General features: G+C 29.4%; 4 protein-coding genes across 5 annotated transcripts; all 4 read left to right on the top strand.

Annotated features, from left to right (window-relative positions):
- The first annotated feature begins 3,341 nt into the window (after positions 1-3,341).
- On the top strand, positions 3,342-4,273 carry LOC123199665 (heavy metal-associated isoprenylated plant protein 43-like). 2 transcript variants are annotated; one of them, XM_044614699.1, is made up of 3 exons: positions 3,342-3,439; positions 3,531-3,636; positions 3,853-4,273. In XM_044614699.1, exons 2-3 carry the CDS (start codon positions 3,552-3,554, stop codon positions 4,176-4,178), a joined length of 411 nt encoding a protein of 136 aa, XP_044470634.1. In that variant the 5' UTR covers positions 3,342-3,439; positions 3,531-3,551; the 3' UTR covers positions 4,179-4,273. The 2 variants fall into 2 exon arrangements, with proteins under 2 accessions (XP_044470634.1, XP_044470633.1); XM_044614698.1 differs by having other exon boundaries at positions 3,360-3,427.
- Positions 4,274-9,004: 4,731 nt separating this feature from the next.
- Positions 9,005-9,896, top strand: LOC123199180 (heavy metal-associated isoprenylated plant protein 43-like). Its single transcript, XM_044614063.1, has 2 exons — positions 9,005-9,205; positions 9,445-9,896. The coding sequence occupies exons 1-2, from the start codon at positions 9,121-9,123 to the stop codon at positions 9,771-9,773; spliced, it is 414 nt and encodes a 137-aa protein (XP_044469998.1). The 5' UTR covers positions 9,005-9,120; the 3' UTR covers positions 9,774-9,896.
- Positions 9,897-12,617: 2,721 nt separating this feature from the next.
- On the top strand, positions 12,618-13,835 carry LOC123199179 (toMV resistance protein Tm-1(GCR237)-like). The gene is made up of 2 exons (XM_044614062.1): positions 12,618-12,853; positions 12,925-13,835. Exons 1-2 carry the CDS (start codon positions 12,719-12,721, stop codon positions 13,591-13,593), a joined length of 804 nt encoding a protein of 267 aa, XP_044469997.1. The 5' UTR covers positions 12,618-12,718; the 3' UTR covers positions 13,594-13,835.
- A 2,447-nt stretch (positions 13,836-16,282) lies between these two features.
- LOC123199537 (heavy metal-associated isoprenylated plant protein 43-like) lies at positions 16,283-17,177 on the top strand. Its single transcript, XM_044614572.1, has 2 exons — positions 16,283-16,432; positions 16,672-17,177. The coding sequence occupies exons 1-2, from the start codon at positions 16,348-16,350 to the stop codon at positions 17,175-17,177; spliced, it is 591 nt and encodes a 196-aa protein (XP_044470507.1). The 5' UTR covers positions 16,283-16,347.
- The last annotated feature ends 2,297 nt before the right edge of the window (positions 17,178-19,474 follow it).

Below are 19,474 nucleotides of genomic sequence, written 5' to 3'. Positions count from 1 at the left end.
TCATTGATGAAAATTTTAATACTTTAAAAGTATTATTAATATAACATTTTATATTTGGTTTATGTTATAATTTATCATATAATAATGGTTTATCTCTATACTGTTAAGTGACATATTTTAAGTAAAACTCTAGAGTTTCATATAATTCCAATACGAATATAAGTAATATGAATACACTATTAATTTTCAATAAAACTATGTGTACCTAATTTTGATACACAATTTATATACACAGATGAAGTGTCATCATATGATTGAATATTTTTTATCATATGGTGACATATGTTTTAAAATCACCTAATTATATGATGACACATCATTGTATATATAAATTATGTACCAAAATTAGGTATACATAGCATTGCTCATTAATTTTATATATTATGAAAATTTTAAAAAATTATTTTGTGAGTTGGCCGTGAGTGAGCCCATTAAAAATCTGGCATAACACGGATTAGTTAACTTTAACTGTGTCGTGGGTCTACATTTGCTGGCAAACCAATCTAGCCTGCTAAGCCCACACTATAATGGACTTAAGTACGATCTAACCCACTAACACGATGGGCCGCATTGACACCTCTATGTGAAGGTGAAATCCATGTATACAAATAGCATGTAAGCCATGAGCATGGTTAACTTAAAAATTAAAACTTTCCTTCATGTTGTCCCATTTTTTCTATTAGTTTTAACTGTAAAAGGGCATTCATATAATGTTCTCAATTTAATTTAAATTTTGGAAAATATAAAATTTAAAAAAATCATTTTTTTATTCTTGTCTAACCTCTATTCCTATTTTTTTTTTCTCTTCTTTTCTTTTAGGTGTATTCTACCCTCTTCCTTTTCTTCGCTAATAATACTTCCACTATGTTAGCGCGAAAATTATCTAGAGCTTAATCGAGCTGGCTTAAATTTGAAAGTTAGTTTGATTCAATTCAAATTCATTATTTTGAATATAAATTAAGTGTAAGAAATTTAATTTGTTTTAAAATCAAATTGCTCGAACTATAAAGAATTTGATTCAGTTTAACTAACAAGACAGATAGATGACTCATTTGGTTTGAAATTAACTCATAATTCAATTCGAATTATATTAAATAATTATTAAAAGATATAGTTTTGTTAATAAACTATAAATTTAAATTATGAATTTAAGTCATATATCTGAACTATGAATCTAAGTTATAAATTTGAATCACACTTAAATTGAAAAGAATTTAAATTATTTTTAATATTGATTTAATAAATTCAAACCAAATAATTTTTTATTTAAATTAAATTTGAATTAAAAAGTGTGAATGGACGATTCAATTCGGTTGACATCTACCCCAACCGCTTATCTCGCTTCAAATCTCTCTATATTAATGAAAGATAAAATTGTGTCATTTTTGACGGGCCAAAAGATTTTTGAGGGAAGGATCATTCACAGTGAAAATGTTGCCGTCAACGTATAAAAGAAGGATGAGGCAACCAACATGACGTCGACGAACAAAGATAGAAGAATTCGTACTGCTGCAGTGGACCCTTTGAATAACTTCTACGAAAATGCCTTCTGTGATCAATCCATTTGCAGACTTTCTTGCTTGATAGGCCCCATTTGAGAGTGAAAGAGAGAGAGAGAGGGTGATGGATTGAGAAGTAAAAAAAAGGATTTTACAGTTTTATTACTGAAGCAAAAGGTCGGACAAATTGTTAAGGATTTGGGAACTTCAAAGCAAACACTGTGTCTCTTCCGCTAAAATACTGTGTACCTGCAAAACAACGCCATTAAAAAGCTGAAAGCAGCCGACTCATCAAATACTCGTACAAGAAAGCGGCAATTCAAAACCTGAAGAGTTAGAGGCCGATGTCGCAGAGCCATGAGACTTTTTTTTTTTTTTTTTACAAGATAGGATAAATTAGTAATTTATTATTAAATTAACAAAAAAATATTAATCAAATTGGACGATGGGTCAATATTTTAATTTTTTAAAATTAATGGATAACACATCATTTAAGTAAACTTTGGGGGAATTAGTCTTTCGGCCTTTTGAAACCTCTCTCTTTACTGAACTTTGTCTTTATCATTTAGAACTCGACAAAAGGTACAAAATATATCGTTTTTAAAATTCAGGGGTGCACAAGTAATCACAATAAAATATGGGTGGGACATATTGTTCTGCCCAAAAATCAATCAGTTCAATTGTCACGTTTCGTTTCGTTTTAATAGCCTGGGGAATAAAAAAAAAAAACATATATATATAAAGTATAAAATTAGTTAAATTAATATATAGTAATTAAATATTATTATATTATAAATTAGTGTTAATATATATAATTTTATTGATAAAAAAATTGTTAAGTTTGTTTGATTTCCTTTTTGTGTAGTTACTAATTAAAATTTCAAAATTTTTTTATTACATGCATTAAAGAGCACTTCACTTTGTTTAATCACAGTTAATATTGCATTTTATTATGTAAATAATAATACATCTTGATTTTTTTTAGTGTTATGAGTTTGAGATAGTATTGGGATTAAAAATAATTATATTTAAGAGAGAAAAAAATTTTGAAAATGTGATTTATAATTTATTTTTCGTTGATAATATTGTATTTTGTTTTTATATATCTAAATCAAACGAAATCGTAATTTTCAATTTGATTTAGTTTGATTAATTTGAAGCACAAAAAAGTTTAATTTGGTTTTATTTCAAACCAATTAATTAGAAGATTTTACAAAAGTGATAAAAACTCGAACTAAAATTTTTCTTTAGTAATTTTAATATTTTATTAATTTTTTTATACTTTTGTTTCAAACTTTGCCATACTCTTTTTTTCAACTTAAATAGAATCCCACTTAAACAAGATAAACCCGATCGTCCGTACCCTTAGACTATTTTCAATTGAAAGGAATGTACAAACGTGATGAAATGAACTCTGCTTGCCATGTGTGATAATTGGCAACTCTTAATCACCCATCACCTCTCTGCATGATCTAGCTAGATGGACCTGGATGGCATCATTTTGACAAATTCAACCTCTACACCAATCATAATTTTTAATTTTTTTTTCTATCTTTTCAAAGTATAAGGTAAAATAAATACAATCAGGTGAATATTAGATAATTTGTTATTAAATAATTATGTGATTTTAAATTAAAAATATTTTAATTTTTAATCACATAATAATATATTAAATAATTATTTAATTAAGTTTTCAAAACTAATTACATTTAACATGCTCTACTTGTGTACAAAACTATGAAATAAATAAAAGAAATTAAATGGTGCACATAAATTTCGAAAGGTAAAACCATAAGGAATGGCCGATGGTGGGCGAAAGGTAATTGTTAAATCCAATGGCACCAGATGGGAGGGCGGCAGCTGCATAGACTAATTCTTGCTTAACTGACCAATGATTCAACAGAATGATAGAAATTTTCAACTTAGAAGTTTGAACAACTGTTACGCGATTTTCTCCTTTATTTGAATAAATTATAAATATAGCCACCACTCAACGAATTACTTAATTTACGTTTGGTTGCTTACTTTCAGTACTGGAGAGTGGTTTCTTCCATGGTACAAAGGACAGTTCTCAAGGTTATTATTTCATGTAAAAAATGCAAGAGGGAGCTCCTCAAAGCAGTTGCTGCACTTCAAGGTAAACCCTAGCTGTTGTTTTTTTTTTTTTTCTTTTTGTTTTATCGGAATCCTGCCGGTTTTAGCTAGACAAGTAAATCCTGAGATATAATAATTGAATCCACAACCGTTGTACGAAAGGTAAATCCTGCTCATCTTTTCATTGTCTTAAAATCAATCTATTTTGTTGATCATTTCATTTGTTGTGATTATCTTGAACTTATACCAAAATAAGCAGGTTTAGATAAAATTGAAGTTGATGAAGCTAAGGGGACGTTGACAGTAACAGGCAGTGCAGATCCATATGATATTATAACTCGAACAAAAAAAACAGGAAAATTTGTAGATGTTGTGAGCATAGGGCCTCCTCCTGCTCCACCGAAGCAACCAGGGAAGAAGACTGACGAGAAGAAGCCTGAGGAGAAGAAGAACCCAGAGAAGGCTGAAGACAAGGGCCCTGTTGTTCACTATCCTCCATATTACATCTGTCCTCTTTGGGAGGGAATGGCTGTTGTTCATGTGGATCCCTATCCAGAGCCTACCTTTGGATGCTCCATTCTGTGACTACTTCTATGTTATTATGTTACTAGAATGTTATATATCCGACTTAATCATATGATAATATATTACCTGAATATCAATCTAGTACTAAAAAATTAGAGACTTGTAGTCTTGTGGAATGCATTTTGTTAGCCTGTAAATTGTTTCAAGTTATTTTGGTTATAATACATAGATGTACTGATATAATTATTATAAAAACATGCTTAATCATAATTAGATCCTTAAATGTAAAATATCATTTCATTACAATCGGTGAATCAAATGATATTCAAACATGGTTATATAATGAAAGTTTGATTAAAGAATTCATGTAAATACAATCGCATAATATGGGTTCTTCTTTTTTTTTTGGGTAAAATTGGGGCAAAACCCAAAAATAAAAATAGGAAAATTAAGAGGAAAGCTAAGATTTCTCTAAAATCACATTCTATGATCTCTCAAAACTTTAGAGGAATCTTAAAAAACATAAAAAAAGCATACACATTTTACTTCTCAGATAGAATAAAAAATGTTTATGTTTTAATTTAAAGAAAGTATGCTCTGTATACTAATAATAAGACTGAGATTAATATCAAGAATGAAGTTCTTGTTAACAATGTTATCTACTGTATTGTAACAATAATACTCCGTTTAAAGATTAGGTAGACGACAAGTTTAAACAAACTCGGGTCATGGTAGAATAAGTTGATAGAATGGGCCCCTATATTTTGTTGTAACAGCAACAACCTGAGGTGAAGTATTGATGGAGCTCTACACGGAGCAAGCTGGAGATATAAGCTATGTAATGGGCCAAATGACTGTGTGGTATCCAAACTTTGATGAAAGGGTAATCTCTCAAAGTTTAAGAAGTTCATTGTCTTACCCATATGTTAATTTCTTTGGTGAAGTTTTGAATTTATCTGTTTAATTAATTCGGATAAGGTTTTTCGGATGATGGACCCTTTGTTCACTGTGTACGCGAAACTTTTGGCTGACTGTCAACCATCGGGCTTCGAAGAAGACAATTTTCATCAATTATATTGCTGCTATATTGTACAGTAAAAATAGGAAGAATTATTAGAATTGTATGAAATAAATATCTTAAAAAAATTTCAATTATATGAAAAAGATTTGAAAACTAAATATCAACTCTGTTATACAGATATTGTGTAATAAAAGTAGGAAGAATTATCAGAATTGTATGAAATAAATATCTTAAATAAATACGAACCATATGGAAAAGATTTGAAAACTAAATATTAACTCTGTTATACCGATATTGTATAGAAAAAATAGGAAGAATTATCAAAATTGTATGAAATAAATATCTTAAAGAAATATCAACTATATGGAAAAGATTTGAAAACTAAATATCAACTCTGTTATGCCGACATTGTGCAGTAAAGTAGGAAGAATTATCATAATTGTATGAAATAAATATCTTAAAAAAATATCAATTATATGAAAAAGATTTGAAAATTAAATATCTAACTCTGTTATGTCGATATTGTATAGTAAAAATAGGAAAAATTATCAGAATTGTATGAAATAAATATCTTAAAGAAATACGAACCATATGGAAAAGATTTGAAAACTAAATATCAACTCTGTTATATCGATATTATACAATAAAAGTAGGAAGAATTATCAAAATTGTCCGAAATAAATATCTTAAAAATTCACTAAGAGCATAGAAACTTAGATGTGTGATAGAAGTTGAATGATGAACTACTAAACTTGAATTTGAAATATTGAAAGAGTTTAGAATTACAAATGTTCAAATTGAGTCCAATTTTAGAGTGACAATTTAATTAATACATTATACATATGGTTGTAAAAGTTTTCTTTCTGAATTTCTCAATAATATTAATAATATATGTCATGTAAATCAATAAATAAAATTGCGTATGTGTATTGAGAAACGACATTATGTATTAAAAGATTTTTTTAATGTTTGACGGTCTTTCTTTTCTTATAAGCCCCATATTGTATTAAAAAAAAAAACAAAGAGAGAGTCAACATTCAGACGGAAGATATATTAAATATAATTAATTAGGAACCTTAAACCGAAGATAGATTCACACTTTAACGCATAGGACCAGGCATCCTACAATTATTGTTGCATTGCATCATTGATGACGCCTACTTAAAATTTCTGGAAAGAGTAATATTATGTATATCTATTTTGGGTACACAAATATATACACACTCATATATGTCATCATATAATTGGTTATTATTTTATTCTTAATTTAAAATTATCTAATTATATGATGACACATATGAATATATATATAATTGTATACTTAAAATAGATATACATAATTTTATTGTTATGGAAAACATAAGGTAGGAGTTGGGTATTTCCTTCGTGTCGTCCAATTTTTTCTATTAGTTTTAACTATAGAAGGGCATTTATATAATGTTCTCAATTTAATTTAAATTTTGGAAATTATAAAATTTTAAAAAATCATTTTTTTATTCTCATCTAACCTTTTTTCCTATTTTTTTTTTCTCTTCTTTTCTTTTCGGTGTATTCTACCCTCTTTTTTTCTTCACTAATAATACTTATGCTATGTTAGCACTAAAATTAGGGTTAGAGCTTAATTGAGCTTACTTAAATTTGAAAGTTAGTTTGATTCAATTCAAAGTTATTTATTTTAAATATAAATTAAGTTTAGATTAAGTAATTTAATTCATTTTAAAATCAAATTAAATTCGAATTATAAAGAATCTGATTCAGTTTAACTAACAAGGTAGATAGATGATTCATTTGGTTCGAAATTAACTTATGATTCAATTCAAATTATATTAAATAATTGTTAAACGAAATAGTTTTATCAATAAATCATGAATTTAAATTACAAATTTGAGTTACATATCTAAATTATGAATTTGAGTAATAAATTTGAATCGAATCAAATTTAAACTACTTTTAATATTGGTTCAACAAATTTTAATTAAATAATTTTTTATTCAAATTAAATTTGAACTAAAAAGTGTTTTATGGGTGATTTAATTCGGTTGACATCTACCCCAACCCCTTATCTCGCTGCAAATCTCCCTATGTTAATGAAAGATAAAATTGTGTCATTTTTGAGGGGCCGAAAGTTTTTGAGAGAAGGATCATTCAGTGTGAAAATGTTGTCGTCAACGTATAAAAGAAGGATGAGGCAACCAACATGACGTCGACGAACAAAGATGGAAGAATTCGTACTGCTGCAGTGGACCCTTTGAGTAACTGCTACGAAAATGCCTTCTGCGATCAGTCCATTTGCAGACTTTCTTGCTCGATAGGCCCCATTTGAGAGTGAAAGAGAGGGAGAAGGTGATGGATTGAGAAGTAAAAAAAAGGATTTTACAGTTTTATTACTGAGGCAAAAGGTCGGACAAATTGTTAAGGATTTGGGAACTTCAAAGCAAACAATCTGTCTCTTCCGCTAAAATACCTGTATACCTGCAAAACAACGCCATTGAAAAGCTGAAAGCAGTCGACTCATCAAATACTCGTACAAGAAAGCGGCAATTCAAAACCTGACGAGTTAGAAGCCGATGTCGCAGAGCCATGAGACTTTTTTTTTTTTAACAAGATAGGATAAATTAGTAATTTATTATTAAATTAACAAAAAAATATTAATCAAATTGTATGATGGGTCAATATTTTAATTTTCAAAAATTAATGGATAACACTTCGCGATTTAAGTAAACTACTGAAGAACTTTGTCTTTATCATTTAGAACTCGACAAAAGGTACAAAACATATCGTTCTTAAAATTCAGGGGTGCAAAAGAAATCACACTAAAATATGGGTGGGACGTTTGGTTCTGCCGAAAAATCAATCAGTTCAATAATAGCCCGGGGAATCAAAGCCGTACCGTAACCCAAACTTCCTAAAAAAATATATATATATATATATATAAATAAAGTATAAAATTAGTTAAATTAATATATAATAATTAAATATTATTATATTATTATTTAAAATTAGTCGATAATATAGTATATTATAAATTAGTGTTAATATATATAATTTTATTGATAAAAAAATTGTTAAGTTTGCTTGATTTCCTCATTATGTAGTCACTAATTTGATTTTGTTTTAGACTAATTAATTAGAAGGTTTTATGAAAGTGATAGAAACTCCAACTAAAATTTTTCTTTAATAATTTTAATATTTTATTAATTTTATTAATGGTTCTTTTTATACTTTCGTTTCAAACTTTGCCAAACTCTTTTTTTCAACTTAAATAGAATCCCTTCTTAAACAAGATTAAACCCGATCGTACGTACCGTTAAAGTCCTTTCAATATGAAATGAAGCCTGCTTGCCATATTTGACTGCTGTGTGATAATTGACAACTCTTAATCACCCATCACCTCTCTGCATGATCTAGCTAGATGGACTTGGATGGCATCATTTTGACAAATTCGACCTCTACACCAATCATAATTTTTAATTTTTTTTCCATCTTTTCAAAGTATAAAGTAAAATAAATACAACCGGGTGAATATTATATCATCGTTATTAAATAATTTTAAATTAAAAATAATTTAATTTTTAATCACATAATAATATATTAAATAATTATTTAATTAACTTTTTAAAACTAAATACATTTCACATGCTCTCCTTGTGTACAAAACTATGAAATAAATAAAAGAAATTAAATGGTGCACATAAATTCCGAAAGGTAAAAACGTATGGAGTGGCTGAAAGGTAATTGTCAAATCCAATAGCACCAGATATTAGCTGTCAGTGGGGAGGGCGGCCGCTGCATAGACGAATTCTTGCTTAACTGACCAATGATTCAACAGAATGATAGAAATTTTCAACTTAGAATAAGGTTGAACAACTGTTACGCCATTTTCTCCTTTATTTGAATAAATTATAAATATAGCCACCACTCAACGAATTACTTAATTTACGTTTGGTTGCTTAGTTTCAGTACTGGAGAGTGGTTTCCTCCATGGTGCAAAGGACGGTTCTCAAGGTTATTATTTCATGTCAAAAATGCAAGAGGGAGCTCCTCAAAGCAGTTGCTGCACTTCCAGGTAAACCCTAGTTGTTGTTTTTTTTTTTCTTTTTGTCTTATTGGAATCCTGCCGGTTTTAGCTAGACAAGTAAATCCTGAGATATAATAATTGAATCCACGACCATTGTACAAAAGGTAAATCCTGTTCATCTTTTCATTGTCTCAAAATCAATCTATTTTGTTGATCATTTCATTTGTTGTGATAAACGAGAGGTAAAAATTGTTTTGATTATCTTGAACTTATACCAAAATAAGCAGGTTTAGATAAAATTGAAGTTGATGAAGCTAAGGGGACGTTGACAGTAACAGGCAGTGCAGATCCATATGATATTATAACTCGAACCAAAAAAACAGGAAAATTTGTAAAGGTTGAGAGCATAGGGCCTCCTCCTGCTCCACCGAAACAACCAGAGAAGAAGCCTGAGGAGAAGAAGAAGCCTGAGGAGAAGAAGAACCCAGAGAAGGCTGAAGACAAGGTCCCTGTTGTTCACTACCCTCCATATTACTTCTATCCTCTTTGTGAGGGAATGCCCGTTGTTCATGTGGATCCCTATCCGGAGCCTGCCTTTGGATGCTCCATTCTGTGACTACTTCTATATTATTACGTTACTAGAATATTATATATATCTTGTCTTAATCATATGATAATATATTATTTGAATATCAATCTAGTACTAAAAAATAAGAGACTCATAGTCTTGTCGGATGCATTTTGTTAGCCTGCAAATTGTTTCCAGTTATTTGGGTTATAATACATAGATGTACTGATATAATTATTATAAAAGCATGCTTAATCACAGTTAGATCCTTAAATGTAAAATATCATTTAATTACAATCAGTAAACCAAATGATATTCAAACGTGATTATATAATGAAAGTTTGATTAAAGAATTTTCAAGGGCGTACTATATGTACGACAAATAAATTAAAAATATTATGGCCAAATGACTATTTCCCACCCAATGTTTGATAAAATGACAAATTCTTAACATTTAAGTTTTAAAAAGTTAAATTCGTATCTATTATCTAATTTCATTAGTAAATTCTATTTGATTTTTCTTAAAATAATAACTTTTTCATTTGATAGAAAATACGAAAATGTCATTAATACTTAATATAAATGTCAAATTATTAATATATACTTACTATTTTAAAATTTATAACTTAAACCCTTAAAAATATCAAAATTTTTACTATCCTTAAAATGCTATGCTTTGTTTGGTTCTTTGGGGTGTAATAGCATTTTTTAAAACGTTGAGAGGTATATTAAAATTTTAAAATACCCTTAAACTTTTTTCATGTTTTTAAATTCTAAAGAATTCCTTAAATTTTCATTAACACACTTTATATTTTAAAAAATTACCATTTATTACAATTTACCCTTCAAACATCTCATTTTGAAAAGGAAAGAGAAAATAAAAAATCTATGTATAATAACTTTTTTTCTCTTTTACCTAACAGAATTTATTAATAAAAATAGATAATGAGTGTGAATCTAACTTTTTGAAACTCTAATTGGCTAGCAATAATCTCTTCACCAAATATTATTCATGTAGTTCACAAACAGATTATTCCTCTCTCAAGGAACTATTTTATCACATCAAGCACGTTACTTGGAACATAAATGTGAGATTTTAATTTGAATATATACCATTATTGCATTAAAATAAAAATAAAGGCAGCCCATATTGCCCATTAAATATGTTATATAATATATTTTCATCTTACTTTATAACAAATTATCCTGTAGTGATTAATAAAAGAGTCAATGAATGAGAAAAAAACCCAACTTTTTAAACTAAAATATAATCTATTTTTGTTCCCCTAAACTTTAAAAACTAAAATTTTCCCTCAGCCTAAGTTTTAAAAAATGGTAGTTTCATCTAGGGTTTCATTTTGAAATCTCCGACGACATCTCCGACTCTTTTATCTACAGCCTCCCCCTCCCGAAGCATCCTCTCCTTCCGACGATCTCTTTCCTCTTATTTGGAAGCCTGATCGGCGTTAGAAAAGTCTTGGGAGACGAATAATTTTGTCAGGGAAGACGAAAATGAAGCTGTCGTCTTCGTCTGGGAAGATGGTCATCTTTCCAGAAGAAGACCTCTGAGAAGACAAAGAACTTCGTCTTCCCTGACGAAGTTCTTCGTCTCCCAAGGTTTCTCCGACGTCGATCAAGTGTCCAAATGGGAGAAAAGAGATCGTCGAAAGGAGAAGATGCTTCGGGAGGGAGAGACAGTGGGCAATGGAGCAGGAGATGTCGTCGGAGATTTCAAAACGAAACCCTAGGGTGAAACTATCATTTTTTAAAACTTAGGCTAGGGGAAACTTTTAGTTTTTAAAGTTTAGGGGGGCAAAAAGAGATAAAATTTTCAGGCGTTAGGATTCTGTTAGATTTAACCGGCTATAGGTGGATAAACAGTATTTCTATAGTTAATAGGGAAAACTTTGAGACTTCAACATAGTTTGGGTGGGAAATTGTCCTTTGGCCTAAATTAAAATCAAAGTCCAACAAAAAATTGTCGCAGCATGCAGCACCTCAGCAGGCAGAAAATTTGGCATCGACTTTATTTTGACATATTCTGACATTTGGAGTCTCTTTTTTACCCCTCTTTGAGATCAATCATTACGTCACATCCCTTTATTTTTAAAACATTAAATTCGTCCTTATCATTTCGGAAGGGTATTCGAATTAAATATCTTTTAATATATCCAAAATTAAATTTTTAGTATAATTTATCACATTTAATATTATAAAAATATATATTTTTATAAATTTATAATAAAATAATTATATTATTATAGATATATATTTTTTAATATCTGATTAAATATATAAATAATAATTTATTATATAATTAAATTTTATTTTATTTTATTTTTAATTTAAAATTATTTAATATATTCAATTGTATAATATATGTCTTTGTAATTCTACCAATAAAATAATAAAAAATTTTAATTATTGTAATATCATAATTAAAATTTTAAAATGTTTTATATATACTTTTTATTATATTATCACCCTTTGAAATATATATTAATTTATTTTAATAATATATCTCATATTATATAATATATTTATTTTATTAGTAAATTTCCAAAACACTTTATAATTCTCATACAAATAAGCACAGAAATCCATGTAATTTTAGAAATTTAACATTTGGTTTCAATATCTTTTATTATTAAAAATAGAATATCATCACAAATATAAGTTATTTAATAAAATATAAATAATTATGATGTTGAATTAAATATAATTAAAATATTAAAATATTTATATATATATGTATTAAATAAAATATATAAAAAATATTAAAATATTTATATATATAATTTTTTAAATTATTTTTTAATGTTGTTTCATATATTAATTTTAAATAAAATTATTTCGCGTATTTCCTATCTGTCGTCGTCCATCCGTAGTAAATTACTAAAATCTAACAAAATAATTCTCTGGGTGGCTGCGGCTTGCACATCTTTCATCTCTCCAGCAAAATAGACTTGAACTAAACTCAATAAGGAAACGTAATGGCTAATGATGATGCTAAAATCCCCAGAGTTTTTTGCGTTGGAACGGCGGATACCAAGTTGGAGGAGCTACAGTTTCTGTCTGAATCCGTTCGCCTCAATCTAACCTCCTTCTCTAATAACAACTCTTCCCAGGTATATTTTCTTGTTTACTTGAGGATTATGACATGATATTTGCATTTTGACAATTCAGAGCTCTTAAACAGGTAGAAGTTGTGGTGGTTGATGTTTCGATTGGTCAAAAGGAGACAGAGAGCTTGCAAGATTTTAAGTTTGTGAAAAGAAATGAAGTTCTTTCTTTCTGTTCTGACTCCACTGAAAAAATCCCGGTTGGACTTGATATTGATAGAGGCAAAGCTATTGCCTTTATGGGTAAATCCCTTCAACATTTTCTTAAAAAAGCTGTGGATGATCAAGTTCTTGTTGGAGTCATTGGCCTTGGAGGCAGTGGAGGTACTTCTCTTATGTCGTCTGCTTTTAGATCTCTTCCGATTGGGATGCCAAAAGTCATTGTATCTGCTGTTTCTAGTGGTCAAACTGAACCTTATATTGGCACCTCAGACTTGATATTGATACCATCCGTGGTGGATGTTTGTGGGCTTAATAGTGTTAGTAGGGTCGTGTTTTCAAATGCTGGAGCTGCTTTTGCTGGAATGGTGTTGGGGAGGTTAGAGCAGTCTATAGACCTCAAACCTGGTAAGCAAAAATGTACTGTTGGTATGACCATGTTTGGGGTGACAACTCCATGTGTAAATGCTGTGAACGAAAGATTGGAAAAAGAAGGTTATGAGACATTGGTTTTCCATGCCACTGGAGTAGGGGGCAGAGCAACGGAGTCTCTAGTTAAAGAGGGGTTCATACCTGACATAGCATGAACCAATTGACTCTAACTGTGTCATGAGTCTTCATTTGCTAGCAAACCAGTCTAGTCTGTTGAGTCCACACTATAATGGACATATGCACGGGCCAACCCACCAACACGATGAGTCGCATCGGCACCTACATGGCATTGACACCTCTATATGGAGGTGAAATCCATGTATAACAATTGCATGTAAGCCATGAGCATTCATATAATGTTAGCTTAAAAATTGACACTTTCCTTCGTATTGTCCCATTTTTTGTGTTAGTTTTAACGGTAAAGGGGCATTCATATAATGTTCTGAATTTAATTTTAATTTTGAAGTTGAAATTGAAAAAAATCATTTTTTTATTCTCGTCCAACCGTTCTTCTCCTCTTTCCATTTTTTTTCCTTTTTTTTTTTTCGTTAATAATACTTCGCTATATCAGCCCTAGAATCTCGCTTCAAATATCTCTGTATTAATGAAAGATAAAATTCTACCACTTCTAAGAGGCCAAAAGATTTTTGAGAGAAGCATCATTCCCGGTAAGAATGTTGTCGTCAACGTACAAAAGAAGGATGAGGCAGCCACCATGATGTCGACGAAAAAAGATGGAAGAATTCGTATTGCTGCAGTGGACCCTTTGAGTAACTTCTACGCAAATGCCTTCTGCCATCAGTCCATTTGCAGACTTTCTTGCTTCATAGGCCCCATTTGAGAGTGAAAGAGAGAGAGAAGGTGAAGGATTGAGAAGGAAGAAAAAGGATTTTACAGTTTTATTACTGAAGCAAAAGGTCGGACAAAATATTAAGGTCTTGGGAACTTCAAAGCAAACACTCCGTCTCTTCCGCTAAAATACTGTATATCTGCAAAACAACGCCGTTAAAAAGCTGAAAGCAGTTGACTCATCAAATACTTGTACAAGAAAGCGGCAATTCAAAACCTGAAGAGTTAAGAGGCCGATGTCGCAGAGCCGTGTGACCCTTTTTTTTTTTTAACAAGATAGGATAAATTATAATTTATTATTAAACTTACAAAAATATATTAATCATATTGAATGAGAGGTAAAAATTTTAGTTTTTTAAAATTAATGGATAATGCTTTATTATTGAAGTAAACTTTCCGCGGGAAAAAGTCTTTTGTCCTTTCTCTCTACTGAACTGAGTCTTAGTCCTTTAGAACAGACAAAAGGTACAAAACATATAGTTTTTAAAATTCAAAGGTGTCAAATAATTCCCATAAAATATGGGTGGTTCTGTGAAATAATCAATCGGGTCAATTGTCACCAGTGCTCTGGTTTTAATAGCCTATGAAATGAAAATAGCGGTCCAGCTGTAACCCAAACCACCTGCAGATAAATAAATAAATAAATAAAATTAATTAAACTAATATATAAAAATGATTTGTTTTTATATAATGATATTATTATATTATTAATTTAAAATTAATTGATAATATAATAAACTAAAATTTAGTATCAATATAAATTTGCGTGATTTTCTAATTATGTTGTTACTAATTAAAATTAAAAAATTTTTCATTGCATGCAGTAAAAAGCATTTCACTTTATTTATTCACAATTAATATTGCATTTTATTATGTAAACAATATTAAATTTTCATAATTTTTTAGTATTCTCGGTTTGGGATAACTAAAAATAATTATTATATTTAAGAGAGAAATAAAATATTAAAAATGTAATTTGTAACTCACTTTTTGTTGATAATAATGTATTTTATTTTTATATACTTAAACTGAATCAAATTATAATTTTTAATTCGATTTAGTTAGATTAATTTGAAGTATAAAAAGGTTTGATTTGGTTTGATTTCAAACTAATTAATTAGATAGTTTCACAGATATAATAAAAATTTGAACTAAGATTTCTTCTTAAAAATTTTAATATTTCACAAATTTTATTAATTCATCTTTTTTTATACTTTTGTTTCATACTTTGCCTTTTTTCAATATGATTATAAACTTTTCTTGAACAAGATTGAACTCAATCATGCACACCCTTGACTCCTTTCAATTGAAAGGAATGCACAACTACCCTAATGAAACGTGAAGGGAAGCCTGCTTCTTGCCATATTTCACAGCATGTGTGATAATTCACAACTCTTAATCACCTATCACCTCTTTGCATGATGACAGCTAGATGGATTTGGATGGCATCATTTTGACAAATTCAACCTCTACACCAATTATAATTTTTTTTTTTCTATCTTATTCAAATAAAGGGTAAAGTAAATACAATCAGATGAATATTAGATAATTTATTATTAATAATTAAATAATTTTAAATTAAAAATAATTTAATTTTTAATTATATAATAATATATTGACTAAATATTTAATTAAATTTTTAAAATTATATACATATGATATTTTCGTACTAAGATTCAAAACTACGATATAAATAAAAGAAATTAAACGGTGCACATAAATTCCGAAAGTTAAAAACATGAGGAATGGTTAATGGTGGGCAAAAGTTCGTAGGCTACTAAGGCTACCATGGGTCTCTCTGCTTTGACTTGTAGTTGTTAAATCTAATGGCCCCAGATTGTAGCTGGCACTGGACAGGTCGGCCGCTGCATAGACTAGGTCCGGCTTAACTGGTCAATGATTCAACAGAATGGTAGGAATTTTCAACTTAGAATAAGGTTGAACAACTGTTACGCCATTTTCTCCTTTATTTTCAAAAATTATAAATATAGCCACCACTCAACGAATTACTTAATTTACGTTTGGCTGCTTACTTTCAGTACTGGAGAGTGCTTTCTTCCATGGTGCAAAGGACGGTTCTCAGGGTTATTATTTCATGTCAAAAATGCAAGAGGGAGCTCCTCAAAGCAGTTGCTGCACTTCAAGGTAAACCCTACTTGTTTTTTTTTTTTTCTTTTTGTTTTATCGGAATCCTGTTGGTTTTAGCTTAGACAAGTAAATCCTGAGATATAATAATTGAATCCACATTCATTGTACAAAAGGTAAATCCTGTTTATCTTTTCATTGTCTCAAAATTAATCTATTTTGTTGATCATTTCATTTGTTGTGATAAACGAGAGGTAAAAATTGTTTTGATTATCTTGAACTTATACCAAAATAAGCAGGTTTAGATAAAATTGAAGTTGATGAAGCTAAGGGGACGTTGACAGTAACAGGCAGTGCAGATCCATATGATATTATAACTCAAACCAAAAAAACAGGAAAATTTGTAGATGTTGTGAGCATAGGGCCTCCTCCTGCTCCACCGAAGAAACCCGAGAAGAAGCCCGAGGAGGGGAAGAAACCCGAGAAGAAGCCCGAGAAGGAGAAGAAGTCCGAGGAGGAGAAGAAACCTGAGAAGAAGCCCGAGGAGGAGAAGAAACCCGAGAAGAAGCCCGAGGAGAGGAAGAAACCCGAGAAGAAGCCCGAGGAGAGGAAGAAACCCGAGAAGAAGCCCGAGGAGAAGGAGGAGGAGAAACCGAAGAAGAAGCCCGAGGAGGGGAAGAAACCCGAGAAGAAGCCCGAGGAGGAGAAGAAACCGGAGAAGAAGCCCGAGGAGAGGAAGAAACCAGAGAAGAAGCCTGAAGAAAAGGTCCCTGTTGTTCCGAACAAAAAAAACAGGAAAATATGAGATGTTGTCAGCATAAGGCCTCTTCCTGCTCCACCGAAACAAGAACAGAAGAACTGAGGAGAAGAAGAAACCAGAGAAGCCTAAAGAAAAGGTCCCTGTTGTTCACCATCCTCCATATCACGTTTGTCCTCCTTGTCAGCCAATGGCTGTAGTTCATGCGGATCACTATCAGGTGCCTACCTTTGGATGCTCCATTCTATGACTACTCCTATGTTATTTCGTTACTGTAATGTTACGTGTATTTGTCTTTGAATATTTAATTAAATATCTATATAATATGTTAATATTATTTTATTTATAATTTAAAATTAATTAATTATATGATAATATATTATCTAAATATTTAATTGAATATTAAAAAACCTGAGAGTTATAATCTTATGAATGCACTTTGTTAGGCTGTAAATTGTTTCCAGTTATTTTTGTTATAATATATAGATGTACAAATATAATTATTATAAAAATATGCTTAATCATAGTTAGATCCTTAAATGTAAAATATTGTTTCATTACAATGAGTGAATCAAATGATATTCAAAGATGATTATATAATGAAAGTCTTAATGTAAAAATTCGTAGTCTTGATTTCCCTTAAAATGATTATTTTGTTATTTTATTGATAAAACAAAAATATCATTAATACTTAATATAAATGATAAATTATTAATATATATTTATTATTTTAAAATTTATCATTTAAACCTTTAAAAAAATAAAAATTCTAATATTCTTAAAATGTTATGTTTCTTCGGTTTTTTGGGATGTAATAACATTTTTGAAAATGTTGAAAGATATATTAAAATTTTAAAATACCTTAATATTCTTTTTCATGTTTCTAAATTCTAAAGAAATCCTTAAATTTTCATTAATACCCTTTATATTTTAAAAAATTACCATTTATTACAATTTACCCTTCAAATATGTCATTTTGAAAAGGAAAGGGAATATAAAAAATCTATGTGTAATAACTTTTTTACTCTTTTATTTATTAAAATTTATTAATAAAAATAGATAATGGTTGTGAATGTGACTTTTTGAAACTCTAATCGGCAATAATCTCTTCGCCAAATATAATTCATATAGTTTATATATAGTTGAGTTCGAGTTCAAGTTTGAGTTTGTCGAACTCGTGAAAGCTAAACTCAAACTTGGCTCGACTCGTTTTTCGTTATTAAAACGACGTCGTTTTAATACATATTAGTTAAAATGACGTTGTTTTATATCAAAATTTTTAATTAGAAAAATATGACGAATAGCTCGAGCTTCGGCTAGGGCCGACTTGTTTCAAGCTCGTTCAAACTGAGCTCCAGCTAGCTTGGTTCGAGTCCAGCCCTAAGTTCACAAACAGATCATTCCTCTCTCAAGGAACTATTTTATCACATCAAGCACATTACTTGGAACATAAATGTGAGATTTTAATTTGAATATATACTATTATTGCATTAAAATAAAATTAAAGGCAGCCCATATTGCCACAACCATGTTGGCCCATTAAATATGTTATATAATATATTTTTATCTTACTTTATAATAAATTACCCTATAACAATAAAAAAAGAGTCACCAAATGAGAGAAACCCTCTTTTCTAAGCTAGCTTTTAAAAGGAGAGAGACCTAATAACACTTAACTATAGTGTCAAAACTAATTGTAACTATGCCACTCAATTAGGCTTTGATAGTTCATATTAATTTGAATTTTGGTTTAGAGATCCTAAACCCTAATTTAATTTAAATTAAAACTGTGAATTACTTTAATTTATTATTAACCAAACACACAACATAACATTTTACTTTATTTATAAATAGATCAAAAATTACATATTTAGACATTTAAAATGCACCAATAATTTTAGTAGCCGATTTTCATTCTGACAACTCAAAAGTAAAATAAATTCTTTTAATGAAAATCAAGAATAAGAGATGTACAACTATATGAAGATACAATTATATCTGATATGTAATTATTTCAATTGTTGTTGATTTTTTTAATAACATTTTTTCAATTTGTCTCTAACAAACTCTACTATAGTAATATTTTTCTAAACATCTAGATCAGTGGCTAGGTTTCATGTCAACTTAGACACAATTTGATTTAGCTTAGAGTTGTATCAGGTTTACTTAAACTAAATTTAATATTAAAAAAAAAACTTAACCCTAACTAGATTGTTTGGTGTTATGTTATATTAGGTTAACATATTGTGTTGAAAAATACCAATTTTAAGAATGACCATTTGACGTGAAAGTCTAACTTGTAGCCTACGAGGGGGAGGTGTAACAATTCTACCCCAAGGGGCCAT

The sequence above is a fragment of the Mangifera indica genome, chromosome 16 (genome assembly GCF_011075055.1).
Source record: "Mangifera indica cultivar Alphonso chromosome 16, CATAS_Mindica_2.1, whole genome shotgun sequence".
In the NCBI taxonomy this organism is placed as follows: domain Eukaryota; kingdom Viridiplantae; phylum Streptophyta; class Magnoliopsida; order Sapindales; family Anacardiaceae; genus Mangifera; species Mangifera indica.
Note: the sequence above shows the minus strand (reverse complement) of the source record. Positions and strands in the feature narration are given on the sequence as shown.